This window comes from Catharus ustulatus, chromosome 6 (genome assembly GCF_009819885.2).
Source record: "Catharus ustulatus isolate bCatUst1 chromosome 6, bCatUst1.pri.v2, whole genome shotgun sequence".
Taxonomy (NCBI): domain Eukaryota; kingdom Metazoa; phylum Chordata; class Aves; order Passeriformes; family Turdidae; genus Catharus; species Catharus ustulatus.
The window spans coordinates 11,230,335-11,248,458 of record NC_046226.1 but is presented as its reverse complement, the minus strand read 5'-3'; the positions used below and the strand labels follow the sequence as shown (position 1 = coordinate 11,248,458).

The window sequence follows — 18,124 nt, the reverse complement described above, 5'->3', positions numbered from 1 at the left end:
TGACAGTGGGGTAGCCTGCTCTGGGGCTGAATGTGTGACAAGTATTAGAAAAGAAAACTGCTTTCCTTTTTAGTTGGCAGGATCTAGCTGAGAACAGAGACTGTTATGTTTAGCTGGAGTCATATGGGAGTTTGTGCTCTGAAGAACTTAAATGTAAGTTTTAATGTCAACGATTTAAAAAAAATGGAGCTGTTGTCTCTCTAGTACAAACAGGACCCTTGGGCTCAGAAAAATGCAGTGGCAGCTTTAGTTTCCTGCAGTCTCTCTGTGGCATATCCTGGCACTGAACCTTTAGCCACTGCCTGCCTGCTGAGCCGCAGGATTATCTCTCATTTTAGTTAGGCATTGAGCCTTACTCCTGTTTCTGAGACCAGAAAAACATTTTAAAAGCTGCTTTTCAAAGCATGGCCTTGAATGCAGTGTTTAAGAAATTGTGAGGTCTGAGAGTTGAGAAGGAAGGACTCTGGTGGTTGTTTTTGATGTGGTATTTTTCTCCACTTTATCTCTGCTGCAGGACAGCTGCTTAGCACAAGCTGATTTGCCCTATACGACTGTTAGGTACTTCAGAATAACTGTGGCTGACACAGACTGAACACATGCATCCAGTTCCAAAATCTGCCTGAGAAAATAGATTATATCCACTGTTTGCCTTTGATTAATGAGGTAGGAAAAACAGATAACAATTAATCCTAAAGCCGTTACAGACTACATGTGATACACAACTGTCATTAAGGGGATATTAAAGACTTTAGGCTCAAAAGCAGAGAATTATGGCATTTGTGCAGATGTTTTGAATGTACAGGCCATATGGGAGATCTTCTAGTCCCTTATACATTTGGTTAGTGTAGATAAAATTACTTAATTAGTAGAATTTTTTATAAAAGTATGATTTGAGTTTTCACTTATGTGTTTTTACACAAGCAGTAGAAATATTTTGTTAGTCTGTAAACCACTCAAGATGGAACTTATTTGTGCACAATGTCAAGAAATTAAAGTTCATATAAATGTTTCCTTTTTTATTATTATACAGGGTGAATGGGTTATAGAGAATAAAATCTTATTTTTGTTACTAATTTGCCATCAGAAATTGTATGTAAATTTTATGAAGAGTGAGAATCCTTACTTAACAGCAGAGTTTTAAAATTTAGCTTGATTTATGACAATAAATAATTCCTCTCATGGTTTTTTTTGTGGGTGGGGAAAAAAATTAAATGTAAACTTCCAAAATACACATCAGGTAGTAGATAGGGTTGTTGTAGAGGAAAGAGGAAAAGTCTTTTTCTGGATAATGCAAATTTGCACATTTCCATAGCTGGTAATCAGTTACTCTGTTTTTAATGGTTTAGTTGAACTGGGAGAATAAGTGGTGGAAACTAAGAAAGAAGATGAATTCTGAGGGCCTGGAAGATCCTCTAGTAACTGAGGAGTGTGAGATGGTTCCAGCTACAAGAGCAGCTTTGGATGCTGATAGATGTAAATTGCAAGAGTCACAAAGGGGAATTAAATACCAAAATATGTGAAATTCATGAGATAGTAGCTGGGTAGTGGTAGAAGTTGAGGTTAGACTGAGGAAGATTAGTAAATGTGACTCAGGACAAGACTGGATTTTGTTTTATTAGAGAAAACAAAGAAAAAAGACTAGTAAAATTACTAAAGTAGCAGACCAGCACATTTAGAACAGCAAATGAGACTTTAGCAATGGATTATTTTTATGTTTAGTTGACTGTAGATAGAAAGTAGTAAATGCTGAAGGAAGGAGTAGGAGACTTAAAATGTAGGATAGGAGATGGATAGTTTGTGAAAATATTGTGGAAGTGTCATGATGCATCAAGATTATCTAAGTTAACTTAGTAAACATTTCTGAAAAGGAACTCTTCATTCAGAAATAGTTCGGACACATGTATCAGCTGGTCTTTATAATATTTCATGAAATACATCATGACAGGTTGTAAACATTGGAGGAGAGTGGAATTGATTTCTACACTCTAGCAAGCAGTAAAATTTACCACAGTTAGGAATATCTAACAACTGGTGCTAGTGTAGTTATTGGCAGTTTTTGTAGCAGACAAAATATAAGCCAAATAACCAGTCTTTATTCCTGTGGTGTTGTCTGTAACAAAATGGGCATTGCATGGGCAATGTCATGGAAACAGTCCCTTTGGACTTAGTGGAATTTTATATTGACAGCAAATGTTGCAGGGCCCAAAGTGTGTGTGCTGAATGCTCTTGCACAATAACTAAAATAGTTGGAAAACTGAGGCACCAGAGCTTTTCCCAGTCACAGAGATATTAAACCAGAGCAGCTTTTTTTTTTCTAATTTATTTGATACACGCTGCAATCAATGTATGAAGTTGCCAAACAAAAAACATTTTCCATCCTTAGAGAATTAAAAACTAGGCACAATAGGACATATCATGATTTGCTGTAGGAGTACTTCACAGAACAATTGTGAGCATTTAGAAGCATTTCTAACTTCCAATTGGCAGATTTCTGTTTTTTATTTCTCTAAGGAAGTTCTAACTCTGCTGAAGCTAAAAAAAAAATTAAGATCCTAACCATAAAAAACTTTTCTGTCTACAGATATCCAAAATTCTTGTCTTGGAAAACTGCAAGACTCTTTACCATTCTGTTAATCAGACTTGCTCATCGCAAAATAAAATTTGAGAAGTGAAAGCTTCTTTTCCTTTCCATATTTCAAAGTCACCTGTGAGGAGAAGCAGCAGCTACTGCTGCAAAATGTTCTTGTCAAGGCTGTAGTGATGAGAAAAATTACTGGGTTTAATTAAATTTTTTGAATATTTTTACGTTCCTCAGTACGTTATTACTGTGATGAGCTCTGACTATCTTGTTTCTCTTGGAGAAGGCAGACTCTTGTTTTTGTTATTCTTAGATATTTTCCCCTAAGTATACTTCCACTATTGCTCAAAAGCATAAAAATATTTTCTTATCCGTAAAAGGAAACTTGGACTTATGGTCTTTTTTTCCTGTTTGCTCCTTATCTTTCTACATTCACTTGCTACATGGATATTTTCCTGTGTCTGTCAAAATAGGAGTTCTTTAGTTTTTCCTCTCCCCTTTCTTCCCACATTATTCTAATTTTTGGTTTGTTATTTGAATGTATAGCATATGTAGCTCTAGCTGAACTGTTTCTCAACTGTGTTTTTTCTTGAGACATTAAGGAGTGGAGCACAAATGTTAGTCTGTTGCTTTGGTCTTAGAGCACTGACAGTGAATATCTCATGCTCCTGGGCACTGGTTGGATTGAGGGTAGGGGCTGCAGAAAGATGAAGAAATGCATCACATGGATTGCTCAGTGTCAGAGTCCTTATGATTTTTTCACTAGGCAGATGAAAAGAAACACTGCATTTCAACTCAACTTTGACAAGCTTACAGATGCAAGAAAAAGTGATTATCCCATATTTAGTGGTTGCCATACATCCTTGTATGATAACTGAACTTAAGGAATACATTTTTGGTAAGAAAAAGTTTCTTCTAAAAATAGGTTACATTCACTGCAACAGTTCAACTTGATTTTTCTTATGCAAATAATTTTTTCTTCTTTTTTGCTAAATTGTAGCTATCTGTTAACCTTTTACTCTCTCCACACAAGTTAATGACATGCCTTTTGCTTTTGTCTTTCAGGTTTCCTTATGTAGTCATGTAGATGTGTTTATTTCAGCCTTAAAATTGCTGATGCAAATCCTTGCTATGGCATCTGTGGCTTCACCAGTTATATTTAAAGAATTTTGTCCCTTGTATTATCTCCTCAATGCCATTCCCACAAAGATCCAGAAAGGCTTTCGTTCTATTGTGGTTTACCTCACAGCACTTGATACCAATGGAGACTATATTGCTGTGGGGAGCAGCATTGGGATGCTTTATCTCTACTGCAGACATTTAAACCAGATGAAAAAATACAATTTTGAGGTAAATGCAAGCTTTTACTGTTGTCTCTTCCAATGAACCTGAGTTGCTCAGAATTGAGCTTTCTCTTGGTGTCTCATTAACTTGTGAGTTCTTTTTATGGTTTGTTTCAACAGGGGAGATGTGAATCTATAACTTTTGTAAAGCTATTGAGTTGTTTCGATGATCTGGTTGCTGTTGGTACAGCCTCAGGTCGGGTTGCAGTTTTCCAGCTTGTGTCTTCGTTACCTGGAAGGAACAAACAGGTAAATATTTTCATTTGCCTAAATCTCTGTGAGAGTAGTATGGCCAGTTCTAGTAGAGTGTTACTGTGATTCTTTGTAAGAATGAAACCCAGCCAGTCTTGCCTGATGAAATAGCTGTGAATATGTTTTAGGCTTCATATGTTAAGCTTATAAAACAGTAATATTAAAACATGCTTTGTATTACAAAAGATATATTTAATCAAATACATTTCTGAGAGATTTCTCAGAATAATTTCAAGTGTAATAATTGGCTGATCTCTTTGGTGGAGGGGGATTTGGATTGTTATGAAGTTTTTGTGCTGAAGGAACTGTAGAAGGACCTGGCTTTTGTACTTTATCTCCAGTTAAACCAGTTAGGAGTCACTGTGCATCCATTTTCTCTTTAGCTCATTCTTCTGTTGCTTTGTTATTGTTTCACAGCTTCGAAGATTTGATGTTGCTGGCATCCACAAAAGTAGCATTACAGCTTTGGCTTGGAGTCCCAATGGAATGAAATTATTCTCTGGAGATGACAAAGGAAAAATTGTCTACTCTGCACTAGACCTAGACCAGGTGAGTAGTTGCTATAGGGACCTTAATTCACATTTGCACTTTCTGAAAGGATACTTTTGTGTTTAAATACTTAGCAGTTACCTAATTGCTCAGTGTTATGTGTTTGGTTGGATGTCTTTATTGGTATGTGTACATTTTGCCCAGTGTGTGCACACCCAGCAAGGCAACCTTTGGATATCCTTTACAGCTGCCTTATCTTTTTTTTAAAAGTAATGCATTTTAAAAGAAGTAGTGATTCTTCTTATTTTTAGTAAAGTAACTATCAAATCTTTCTTCAGCTTTCAGCCAGTACTTTCTCTTTTGTTTGGAAGGGGTGGTTTTGATGTGGCTCTGCTGGTGAAGTACTTCTCCCAGAATTGTTCAGCATCTCAGTCTAGAGTGTATAATATTTGAGTACTGCTGGCTGACTAGCATATTACCAATAAATGGAATTTTTCTCACATCTTGTTAGTTAAGACAGACCTGAGATGTTAACAAAATTAATGCTAGCTTGAATTTCTAAGTGGGAGAAAAGTTTAAACAACTTCTGTCCTGATTTATCTGTGACTGTCTCTCAATCTGGTTTGACAGAAATCATCAAAAGTAATGACTGTCTCAGCAGTGTATAAGCTGGCAGTGGGGAAGAAGGAAGAAAATGTGTCCTAAAGTTTCTGTTGATTTCAAGAGAAATGTGTTAGCTAATATTCCAAGAGAAACTACATTTCATGGTGTGTCACACACAATCTAACTCCCCTCTTGCCTGTGTAAATTAAGTCCGTATTCATTAAGTGAATTTCATGCAACAGAGTTCAAAAGCTTTTTGTTTTGTGTTTTCTCTTGGGCTTACAATGAAGTGTAGTTACTACCTTGTATTTTTAGAAGGGTTTGACTCTTGTGAATTTTGTGTGTCTCTGAAAGGGTATTTGCAACTCCAGCCTTGTATTGGAAGAGCCATCTTCGATTGTCCAGTTGGATTACAACCAGAAGGTGCTGCTTGTCTCTACTTTACAGCGGACTCTGCTTTTTTACACTGAAGAGAAATCCGTCAATCAAGTTGGAACACAGCCCAGAAAAAAGTAACCCTCATAAAATCCTGATGCAGCCTCATCTATTAATTCTTGCATTTCACAGTGAATTACAGACAGAGGGATCTAGGCAGTGAAATTAATACAACACAGCAGTCTGCTCATAAAAAGCTACTTGCAATAGCTGTGTGTGATTGAACATGAAATGGCAATTATGCCTATTTAGAAAGTATGTGGTTGCATATATGTCACGATCATATTTTCAAGGCACTATTAAGCAAAAATATTTAAGATGTTTTCTCATTGTTTAAAGTGAAAACACTGCCCAACTTCCTCTACAGTCCCTCTTTGTTTACTGTGACTTGGAGGGAGCAAGCATTGTACTAAAGTCTGTTAATTGGTGGTGTAATATTGGGTGCAAAAACAAGTCTTCACCCCTGTTTTTCTTATATCCTGAAGTGAGTTAATAGGGTGAATGTACAGCTACCACTTAAATTTGAGTTGAAGGCTAGGAAGCTCTTGTGTGGCTTTGACATCTTCTCTTATGTAATCCCTTTTGAGTAAGGAAGAGGGAACCTGGTCATAGAACAGCATGACTGATTCTATCTCTAAGGAGAGGAAATTTCCCCTTAAAAGAGGGTTTAGGATGTATCTTTCAGGGATATGAATAGTAAGAGGAATACCAAGGTCTGTCATATATGAAGGAATTGCTGTCATCTTGGATGATAATGGTGTTTCTGTGTATGAGAAATGAAGGGTTTAACAGCTGAGGTCTGTGCCGTGCTTCTTGCAAGAAGAGGCTGTTAGTCTCCTAGTATTACTTTGTAGTGTTTTGATTGTTTTTTATTAATTATGGGAGAAGAAAGAGTGCATAGGAGGATCTTTTTGAGATGGACAGAGTGACATTAAGGCCATGAGGCTTGTTAGGAGGAATAATTTTACTTCCTTAATTGGTAGCGTCTGACATCCAAAACGGAGGGGAAACTTATTATTTGGAATTACTGCTCTTGTAACTGTAACTAAATTTGTACTTAAGACATTTGACTGAATATTTTAATCAAAGACTTCTGAAAATTTGTGGTTGTGAATTTCTGACATTCTGAATTAGTTTTTAAGTTGTTTCTAAGTATATAGCTTTTAAAATAAATTCTTTTGCATTTTAGCACTGGCAAATTTGGAGCATGTTTTATACCTGGCCTGTGTAAACAGAGTGACTTGACACTATTTGCTGCCAGACCTGGCCTTCGCCTGTGGAAGTCTGATGTTCATGGGACTGTTCAGGCCACATTCATATTGAAAGATGTATTTGCTGGAGGAATAAAAACTTTTGAACTGTATCCTCGTTTGGAACCACCTGACAGAGGAAGTTACAGCTCTCCAGAGAAACACCTTGGGCTTGTCTCATGCTTTTTCCAAGAAGGATGGGTGCTGACCTGGAATGAATACAGCATCTATTTACTAGACACTGTGAACCAGGTAGATAAATATTGTGGCTGCATATTTTGTTTTTTCCATGGTTTTGTTTATGCTATGCCATGTATTGGTTATGCAGTCTATAGCTATGGGTAATTTAAATCCCTATTTAAAACCAAAAAAAAGAATATTTATTGTGTCCCTTCTCAAGTTGTCATAGCAATGATATACTCACCAACTAGCTCAATATGTTGTTTATGAAAATTACATATATTTAAAACTTTCAGTTAAGGTGTTGACATCGTAATTAATTCTGATGCTTAGTGAAACATATAGAAACCTACAGTCTAGGAATTAATGCAAGAAGATATTTTAGGCCTATAAAATGTGCCTGGAACTATTTATTCTTTCCCTTCTACAACTGTTGGTGTCTGAAAAAGAGACGTATTACCTTTGATTTAGTACACAGTGAAATATTAACTGTTTTGTTCTCTTAAAAACATACATGAACGTGGATACAAGCTAGTGTATTTTTATCTAAATTGCATTAAACATTTGTACTGTGGCACTCTTCTGGCACCAAATTGTATATAGCTTAAGCTGTTATATTTAGTTGCCTTTAGTTGGACAAATAATAGATCTGTGGAATTTAAATTAGTATAAAAATGGAGGTGCATCATGATTTAAAGGGTTCTTCCATGTTTCCTTTTTCTATTTTCTGTTTTTTTGGATAAGATAAAAATCTTTAGCCTGTACCTGTTTATGTTGATTAAAATCCAATGAATGCTTTTGTTAATTAACACTATGTTAATCTAATGTCAATTATTTCTTTCTCTGTTGACTCTTTACAGGCTTTGATTGGTGGTTTGGAAGGATATGGTGATATTGTGTCTGTGTCCTGTACCAACAATGAGATTTTTCTCTTAAAGGGCGATAGAGACATAATAAGAATTTCAAATAGACCTGAAGGACTGTCATCAATAGGTTTGTATAGATTAGTAAGCTTAGTATGTAGAAATTATCAAGTTTAGTGTGTACAAATTAGTGTGTACCTTGTGGAGTATGGTGTCTATTGTGCTTTGTTAATTTAAAAAAAAACCTAAACCCAACAAAACTGAAACAAACCGAACCTCAGAAAAAACCCTTCAGATTATTGCAAAAACCTGCCAGGTCCTGTAGAGTTACTCATCTGTTCTGATAGATTATGTTTAGAGATCTGGTTTATCTGCTTCTCTGAGCTTCTCTTTTGGCTGTAGTGAGAATGGGAGCATTAAGAAATTAAATATGTTTGCCTTTTTTGAGATCAGCATTAACCTAATGAGGCATCTCTAATCTGTGCATTTGAGAGCTCATTCTGAACCATGATGCTGAAGCAGTCTGGATTCCTGATCATGGTTATCCCTTTAGGATCAGTCTCAATAGCTGAATTCATTGATTCTGTTGCCAGCCACATTCCAGGGGGAATCTCAGCCTTCCTAGCAATCAAAAAGAAATAACTGGCAAATAAATCCAAAGAGTGCTCACTAAAATTCTTAAAATAATTTGTCTGTTTCATACTTGTTGCCATCTGAGTTAAACATTTCTGTTACTAGAACTCTTCAAAAGGGAATACTAATGCATTTAAGTATTCCATCTTAGCTTTGTGTTAGCAAAATGCTAGTAAGTATGCTATGAAGTCTCATTAACTTCCTTGTCATTGCGTATTGGCAATAGCTTTAGTCATTTAGGCAGTTCTTAACTCACAAACTTCTAGAAACTGTTTATTATTTTAATCTCAATTTTCAAGTATAGTTTGAAAGGAGCCTTTAGAAGTGTATTTTATTCTAACCACTACAGTGATTTATCTGGCATTTTTCCTTGATTTTTTTTTCAAGTTACTGATTGTTTGGATGAAGAAGTTAAAGATGCAGGATGACATTTCAGTGTGTGATACAATGGATCTTCCAAGCTGCAGACCTGTACTGTTCTCTTTGCACAAACTTAAATTCAGAATTTGGTTAATAGAAGCTTGATAGGATTTGGAGGAAATGCTTTCATATAGTTAATTTATAGGAATTTAAAGAATGTGTACGTGTGTGCACACAAGTATTTATTTTAAAATGTTGTTAGCTTAGATTATTTTTTTTTATAAATATTCTTTTCTTTCAATACTCTCCAAAATTACGCCCCTACTCACTTGATGCCAGTATTTACACTTGAACTACTATTTATACTTTTATTTTTTCTTTTGAACAATTTCAGATGTGAATTCAAAATTGTCAAATCCTTTAACAGATACGAGTCCTAAATTGCTGACCCCATCATCAGTAGTTTCATCTGTATCATCCAGCCCTTCAGTGGAAACAGAAAAAAAAATGGTTATTTCCCCTTCCATTACTGGTGATAAAAATGGCACTTCTTCAGTGAAAGATGATCTGGAAACTCCAACACTATCAGAGAAAAGTTTTGATAGAGTGGCAGACTTGAGCAATGAAACCAGGAAGAGGGGCTGCTCTGTAGTAAGTGAATCACGAAGCAGGAGCAGCTCTGTGAACTCTGTGGACAGTGGCTCCAGCTTTATGATGTGTGCAGACCAGCTTCCAGAAGCTCAGAGAGAAGGACAGCTTGCTTCACAACGGTTCAGCACCATCAGCTCTGAAGATTTTGATCAAGAGCTCATTGTAAAGCCAATTAAGGTGAAAAAGAAAAAAAAGAAGAAACAGGGTAGGTCAAGCAGAACTTTCCCTGGCACTGCTTGTTGTTAGAGCATGAGACATGAAGGAGTCTGTTCAGCAGGCCTTGTGTGTACTGTGTTGTTGTGCTTCTGAAATGGTTGAGGGGTTGTGGTGGGCCATTTCTGTTTCAGATGAAAATCTCTTGTAAAAGTGAAAAATTGATGAAGTCTTTTTAGATCTGTTTGGAGTTAATTTCTTTTATTTTGCTTTATGTAATTTGAATTCTAATGTATTCGTTAATGGAAGCATACAGTAGACTGTGTCCAGTTTTATGTTGGAATTGTGTAATATCTATTCATCCTATTCAGAATGTTTGGCAGTGTCTTTCTTAACCATCCTGTTTAGTTTGATGAAGTAGTGTGAGTACTCAATAATTGTTTACTGTATTAAGACTTTTCTTGGCTTTATATGTATCATTTAATGTTAAAGTTGAAAAAAAATGGTTAAAATTTAGATTTAGCTTTGTTCTTCCTCCAGCTCTAAAAATATTTTAATTTCTTACTTGGCACTGGGATTTAATAGATTTTATTAATATTACTTTTCTCCTTTTTTTTTTTGTGTGTGTGTGATAACAGAAGGTGGGACAAGGAGAAGCCACAGCTCTCTGGAAGGCACACCAATTTATGAGCGTCAGCTTTCTGGTGACAGTCCACATTCCTTGAATGCAGACTCCTTTTCCATGACTTCCAGTGTAATGAGTGGCAGCATTGATCATTTGAGTACTGGTTCTCCAGATCAGGAAAGTATGTTCAGTATGGAGTCCCATACAATCTTACAAGAAGATAATGGTTCAGAAACTTTCAGTGTCCTACAGTCTCCTGAGTCAGCAAATGTACTAATAAATGAAGAAAATGGAGGTGTGGTTGATTTACAGAAAATTCCAAACAGTGACAGTGGCATGGGTACTTCAACTGTTATAGATACTTTGACATCTGCATCTCCTCTGATGCTCACAGAAGACTTGACAAGCAGTGTTGGTGATGAATGCAATGGTGGTGTGGTTTCTGCAAGCAATGGGTGCTGTCCTGAAAAGCTGAGCCAGGAGGAGGAGGAGCAGGATTTTCCTACATTGTGTAAAATAGATGAAGACTTGGATAAAATGAAGCTGCAGAATACTGAAAAATCTTCTGAAGATCCAGACCTTACAGAGCAGATGTTTTTGGAGTGTGACAGAATACTTGGTGTCCAGACATCCCTGACACGAAAGGAAAATGATGAAAGTGGTGGGGAAGACCAAAAGCAGCTCTCTCTAATCCACAGTGCTCTCTCAGACCCTTCTGCACTCCAGTGTGACATCTCTGACAATGTTCATTCAGATAACTGTTCCATTTCTGGGTGGAATTTTGGAAGTGCAATCAAAGCTAAATGTAGTGCTAGCACTGCTGAAAGGGTAGCAGACTCTCATGAAAGTAAGACTGAAAAATCTGCCTCAAGTGATGAAGAGGATATTTATGGACATGGATTACCATATTCATCCTCGGAGACCAGCATGCCTGAAGTTGGTGCTGTGCCTGGTGCACAGGATGTAGCCAAGATAAGCCTAGATGAAATGGTGCTGTTAAAATCTGATCAGGTATTTCTTTTCAGTTTAATTAAAGTACCTTTAACCTTAAAAGGAAACAGCTTTTCAAGAGAAACAATCCTGCAATTACTGTCCTTTACATCTTTAGGAGAGCAAATTTTTTTTTTTTTTTTACCTGATTCACATACAAGTAAAGTACAAAGCCAAACAACAGTATGTGTTGTAACTTTTAAAAAAATGTGATATATCTGACTTCAGAATGGGTGATGTGTGCTTACTATGCAAAGAAGCTGTTCTGGCTATATTATTTGCAGCTCAACAAAAATGCTATTAGAAACCTATCCATTAAAGAGTGAACAGTAAAACCCAGTCGTGCTCAAAGGCTGCTGCTTGTTTGGATCTCCAGTAGTCCAAATTCTGCATGATGCTGTTCCCAAATTCAGCTGACTCCATGGAGAATTAATGCTAATTATCTCACGTGGCTGGTTTCTGCTTAAGGGTTGTTTTACCTGTAAATACTTAGAATAAGGATTAATCTTTGCCCCCTAGCCAGCAGTAGTTAGTAGTGCTTAAAATGTTGACAGTTTCCTTTTTCTGTTATCCCTCTTTCCCTCTTCATTATTGTTTTTGGAAAATTGCCAGAATCAGTGGGACTTTCAGCAGAAGTCTTAAGAAGGAAATACAGTTCTTGAAGGGTAGGAATTTTGTTTCTTTTAGCTCTGTAACAGCTTTGTGTAGATAACAACCAAATATTCATTCATAAAGGTTGAGTTATAAGCTGATGGTGTCCTATCTACTAACAACTGCAGCCCAAAGTGCAGAAGATTTTAGTTTCAGGTTATGGTATTCTTATACTCTTGTCATGTTCAGAAAACTTCCCTAGTAATGTATGCAGTGCTTGAGTTCACCTCATGCAAGTAATCAGAATTTTAAGAGAGCAGGCTATAAGCCAGATTTCTGCAAGACATGGCTCCTCTACCATACAGAGAGTACTGGAGTTGGATATTCAGCTGTCTCTGCCCTTCAGCTGTCTTGGTCCCTTTGCCCATCACTTTCTAGACAATGAATAATTTCTTGGACTACAGGCAGACTACATTTTTATGTATTTCTTCTTTGGAGATGGATGATGGGGTAGAGGGGTTTATTTTTTTGCTAAATCTGTTATTCTAGTAGTCTCACTGTGCACATACAGCCTTAGAGAACAGTGACAGATGTAGCTTTATTTTACATTAGGCAAATTCATTCATTGATTGAAGTACTTAACTTTTTAAAAACCAAAAACGTAGGAGCTGCTGTTCTTATATACCCATTTTCTTACACAGTTTGAAGACACCTGACACTGTTCTGACTCTACAGTTTTTAGTTTGCAGAGAGCTGGATGGGATACTCTGGCCCTGGATATGGTATCCTGAGCCTGGTTGTCTCAGAAAAATACATTTGGTGCCTAGACTACCGAGGCAGCCTGTACTGCAGTGCCCTTCCTGCGGCCGGGCTGCGCTGGCAAAAGTTTGAGGATGGAGTCCAGCAAGTGGCAGTTTCCCCCTCAGGTAGGTTGGCTTCTGCTACACTGTTGCCTTGTGAACGTAAAACTTGGATAGACTTGGGCATTTTCTTTGTTTTTGTTTTTTGGTTGTGTGTTTTTTGGTTTTTTGAGTGTGTGTGTTTTTTGGGTTTTTAAAATTCTATTATTATTTAATTAGGTGAAACTTGTCATTTTTATGAGATTACAAATATAGTTGAGTGCATATGTAATTTCCACATAGGCAGTTTATTTTTGGGGTTTTTTTTAATCAGTTGCTTGGTTGTTTAGGGCTTGTTTCATGTGAAAGTAGTGTGTTGATTTGGATTTCTTTTTGTTTGTTTTTTTTGAATAGTCACAGTTACATGACTGCATCTTCACTACCTCTGCAACCTATGTTCTAGTTTTAGTGGCTGTCTTTCTGATGGGCTCACATTGCATTTTGGGAGGTTTTCAAAATGCATTTACCTGATTAAAGTGAACTTCAGAAGTAGCAATTTAGTGGTAGGCAGAGAAGAACTCCTTGTCTATACAAAACCTTGATTTTTATTACAGAGCTATAGAATTTATTGGCTGTGAGGGTGGTGAGGCACAGGAAGAGGTTGCCCAGAGAAACTGTGGATGTCCCATCCCTGGAGGTGTTCAAGGCCAGGCTGGATGAAGCCTTCAGCAATCTGGTCAAGTGAGAGGTGTCCCTGCCCTGTCAGAGGGGCTGGAACTAGATGATCTTTAGGATCCCTTCCCACCCAAACCATTCTGTGATTCACAATTTTGCAGTTCTTTTTCTTGTAAATGTAGAATTGGCTTTGTGGATGCGTGGGTTGGTTGATTTGATTTCTTTTTAAATGCTGAAGAAAAAAACTTTGGAGTTTTATTACATTTGCATATGCATTTGTTCTGGATGGTTGTGATTGAGGATTATGTTGGATTGAAAATAAGCAGGTTTTGCTTATAAACTTGTGTCACTTTTGGCCTTCCACATTGTTCCAGGACTGGAGTGAAAATACTAAGTTTCTCAACCATTTTAATTTCTTTGTCTCCTGCCTTGCCACTACTTTTCTTTCCTGTCACCTCTAAAGACACATGTCAATCTTCCTTCTCTCTGTAGGGGAAGACTTGCTATCTGTTTTAAGAATAAAGAAATTCTATTTGATCTGTAGCTGAGCTTTGCTGTAGCCAAAACAATTTGAGAGTGCTTGTAGTGAGAGTGTGAGTGTAGTGAGAGTGTGTTCATCCAGCTCAGTATCTTACCCTCAAGAGTGGTCCAGCAGCAGTTCCCTGCAGAAAAGTGAAAGGAATGGGCATGTGTCATGTTTGCCCTTGCTGGTTTCAGGCTGCAGTTGGTGGCTCAGACTGCCTGGGCAAAAGGTTGTTCCTCTGCATTTCTTATCCTTAAGTTCCAGGAATTCACCCAGCTTTCCACCAGATCTGTGGAAGTTTCTAGCATCCACAGTTTGCCATGGATGTGTTAATGGAGGAGCATGCTGACCACAACTTGTCAAAATGAAATTAAATGCAACTTTGTGGAATCATTCAAAGGGCATTAATATGACAAGAACTGCTCTGGTACAAGCCAGCAGTTAAGTTTGGAGTTCCATTTGGTTTTCTGTTTTTAAGATATTATTATATATTAGAAGTCTGTTACTGTTCTGGTCTTGCTTTTTAAAAAAAAAAATTTAAGGGCTTTTTAAACTTGTATTTTTGTTTAATGCTACTGGTTTGCTTTTCCCTTCCTGTTAGTTTAGGTGAAGCTGGGGCACATCACCTGTGACTGTTGCAGTAATTACTGAGTGCTGTTATGTTCTTTACTTCTCATACAGGGGCTCTTCTCTGGAAGATTGAACAGAAGACTAACAAAGCTTTTGCTTGTGGAAAAGTAACTATAAAAGGAAAACGGCACTGGTATGAGGCTTTACCCCAGGCTGTGTTTGTAGCTCTAAGTGATGACACCGCCTGGATTATCAGAACAAATGGAGATCTCTATCTGCAAACAGGTACCTGAATTAATTGCAGGTGCTTTGAATTTTTGTGGGCTGAGATTATTAGATCTCAAGTCCATTGAATGATGCAGTTTGCTATAAACTTTTATCCACAGCCAGGACATAAGGAAACCTCTGAATCTTGAGACTTGGAAACAGTTGTGAGATTTTGTGTTATTAGGAGAGTGGAAAAGCTGGTTCACGGCCACTTGCTTTGTGTGTGCCTGGTGGAGTACATACAGTACAGAGAATTTATGGCATGGGAAAGTTATGAGATGGATGGAGATAAATGGAAAGTGATTGTAGAAAATATCAAAATAATATCCTTGCTTTGAAAGTGGTGTGGTGCACTGAACTCGGCCTTAAGCGGACTGAAAAGGGAAAAGTAGAAACTTTGTGTTTTGAAAAGAGCAGATCTCTAAGAGGTATGAGTTACCACTTGAAAATGACAGGAAGGTATTCTGAGGCAGAAGATCTTGAAATGCTTTGGAAATGTAGACAAGTGGTGTTTTATGTGATAGAGAGAGCAATGCCGTGGGGGAATGGAATGGGCTGTGGAGCAGGAATCTGCAGCTGCCTTCTTACTGGATCTGAATGAGGCACAAACTGGAAAAAGACATAGTGTAGTGGCAATTTTGTAGTCACAACCTTAGTTCAAATTTCTTCAGTGAATAGAAGAGGATGTATTTGGAAGGTGTTATGTAAACAATATTCAGGCTAAATGCAAAGAGCTAGGATGAAGGATGGCAGTACTAGTTTTAGAGTTAAGGGAGAAAAGTATCACGGATTCTCGGGCATGTGGGGCTTACACAGAGAGCTGATGAGAAATGACCAATAACATGATGAAGGAATTGCTGGTGAATGAGGAGGAGAACTGGGTTAAGGGGAAACTGTATAAGATGTATAGAAGCAGGACAGCATGAGGGGCTGTCAAAATTCTTATTTACCTTTCATTTAATTTTGGCTCTCTTGTAATTTCTCTTTAGGTTTAGTTACTGTAGCACAATGCAAAAATTCTTTGTGATTAAGAAAACTATTTTAAGTATACATCACTGTTTCAAAGACACTCTATTAAATTTTTTTTTAGTTAAGTGTAGTAGTCCCAGAGAAATCAAGTGGCCTGCCATGGTCACATGCATACTGCCAACAGGCATGGATAGTGGTGATGGAAATTAAATTTTGGGTGTTAATCATACAGGGCTCTGTGGAGGCTTGAATCAATATTTTTCTTCCCTTTGAGAGGTTAGTTTGATTACATCAGCTTACATTCTGCTGTTCTTAGGCTTCCAAATTTGTCTTTTGATGCAAAAAATAAATTCCCAGTATATGTGTCTTCCTAATGAGAGGCAGCCAGTGAAAATTGTTTCTCCAGGATCTTTTCATTCCCTTCACTGTCTTATAACAGAAGTGTGTGCTCAGAGGTTTAGAAATGAGTGTTCTTTTTAGTCTAGAATATATCATACATGAGTCTGTTCACGCTGGTTTTGGCAGCATGAGGAGATGAAAGCTGTGTCTCTTGAGATGTTTCATATGTGTAAATCAAGTTTCAGTGTAATTGTAAAGAAGACATGTTCCTTTAGATTAATTGTAGAAATGTGTGCCAAGTACCTGTAAATCTACCAGAACCTCTCTGCTCCTTTCAGTAGTACCCACTTTGCTCTTCTGTAATTGCTCTCTGTCACTATTCAGATCAGTCTGTCACTATTCAGATCATCCCTGGAATGTTTTAGGTAAAAGTTCTTCCATTACTGGCTTTTTCTTTGATGCTTCTGTCAGCTAATAGTGGCTTTATAAATGGAGATTCCTGGTGCTGACACTAGAGGGAGAAAAGGAACAGAAATGACAGGACTGGGCGTGCACTGTGCAGGATGTTGAAGATGTACAGTGTCTTATTTTTCAAAATGTAAGGTCAGCTATATTAGAGAAAATTATTAACAGTTTATAGAAAGAACAGTCACTCGAGGAAATTGTGATCAAATGACAAACGTTAGCATGTCAAGGAGATTCCCTTCTGTGTTTTATTGAGTTACTTTATCTCTTTCCTTTTTGTTGTAAAAAGCCCGAGTTTGTAAAGCAATCCTCATTTTCTGATTTCTAGGCCTGAGTGTGGATCGTCCTTGTGCCCGAGCAGTAAAGGTTGACTGCCCTTATCCACTGTCACAGGTCACATCCAGAAATAATGTGGTGTGGGCTCTGAGCGAGCAGCGGGCCCTGCTGTACCGGGAGGGAGTGCGCAGCTTTTGTCCTGAAGGAGAGCAGTGGAAGAGTGATATTGTCAGGTAATAACTCCAGTGGGACACTCTGGGCACAACCAGGATGACACAAATAATTGTGCTGTTTGAAAAAGTATTACCTGAACTCGTGTCTATGTACCACTGTGTGTGTGTGTATATATCTATTTTAGTTGTCTGTCTGTTGTCTGTACTTCTTTCCTTCCTGCCAGCCAGCCATCCATTCATTCGTGACTGCTATGTAATGAAAGGAATTGTCATAAGCAGGTTTAATGAGTGAGAAAAATATTGAAAGATCTTTATAAAGCATTACTTTTTTATTAAATATTACTTCTTTAATCTGTGTCATAATGGTTTTAAGGAGCTCTCCAGTTTTTTGAGAGGGTTTGGTTGTTTTTTTTCCTGAGATTAAATGTATGCATTTTCTTGGTCATACACGCAGCTGGATAACACTCTGCACTCCCCTGCCACAGATTTTTATAAATATTTTGCAGCCATTTTATAAGTAGTTTGTATTTAGCTTTGTAGCTGATCCTATGTTCAGAGTAGTTCCTTTGTGGTAAAGTTAAAAGCACTGAGTCTCTACTGGCTTTGAGAATGTAGAATTTAGTGTCTCCTGTGACATCAGCCTGGCATAAGCTTAGGAAGAAATTCAAGTTCTTATCGCCAGGTGATTTTATCTACTGAATATCCTATTGTGAAACCTTAACTTGTGCTACCTCCCAGTCTGGTATTTGGCTCTTGCAGTCTGAGAAACTACAGTGTCTTTGTTCAAATGTGAAATTTGCTTGTACTTTAATGAGTTTGTTTAATGAAAATACCTGCTTGACCTACACCTTAGGTACATTTCATGTTCTTGGGCTTTGTGTTAAAATTGCAGAAGGCAGTCACTATTTGTTCTTAGATTGTCAAGAAAGGTTATCTGAAAGAACTAGCATTGTTTGGTACCTTTTTGGTGTCTGATATGATCACCTGACCTTGTTGACTTTCTGAGCTTGAAAATCATTTACTTATGCAGGA

The 18,124-nt window shown here is 37.4% G+C and overlaps 1 protein-coding gene across 4 annotated transcripts in view; it reads left to right on the top strand.

Moving 5' to 3' along the window:
- The window catches only part of TECPR2 (tectonin beta-propeller repeat containing 2), a 41,280-nt gene that overhangs the window by 1,117 nt on the left and 22,039 nt on the right, over positions 1 to 18,124 (top strand). Inside the window, exons 2-13 of one of the 4 annotated variants that reach the window (XM_033063872.2) lie at positions 515 to 663; positions 3,644 to 3,928; positions 4,042 to 4,170; positions 4,591 to 4,722; positions 5,620 to 5,777; positions 6,890 to 7,202; positions 7,991 to 8,123; positions 9,381 to 9,842; positions 10,429 to 11,426; positions 12,739 to 12,922; positions 14,715 to 14,888; positions 16,972 to 17,152. In XM_033063872.2, coding sequence (XP_032919763.1) covers positions 3,695 to 3,928; positions 4,042 to 4,170; positions 4,591 to 4,722; positions 5,620 to 5,777; positions 6,890 to 7,202; positions 7,991 to 8,123; positions 9,381 to 9,842; positions 10,429 to 11,426; positions 12,739 to 12,922; positions 14,715 to 14,888; positions 16,972 to 17,152 — 3,098 coding nt within the window. In that variant the 5' untranslated portion in view covers positions 515 to 663; positions 3,644 to 3,694. Of the gene's footprint in view, positions 1 to 514; positions 664 to 3,413; positions 3,477 to 3,643; positions 3,929 to 4,041; positions 4,171 to 4,590; positions 4,723 to 5,619; positions 5,778 to 6,889; positions 7,203 to 7,990; positions 8,124 to 9,380; positions 9,843 to 10,428; positions 11,427 to 12,738; positions 12,923 to 14,714; positions 14,889 to 16,971; positions 17,153 to 18,124 lie in introns of those variants that run through there. The other 3 variants (XM_033063873.2, XM_033063874.2, XM_033063871.1) reach the window with 3 other exon arrangements.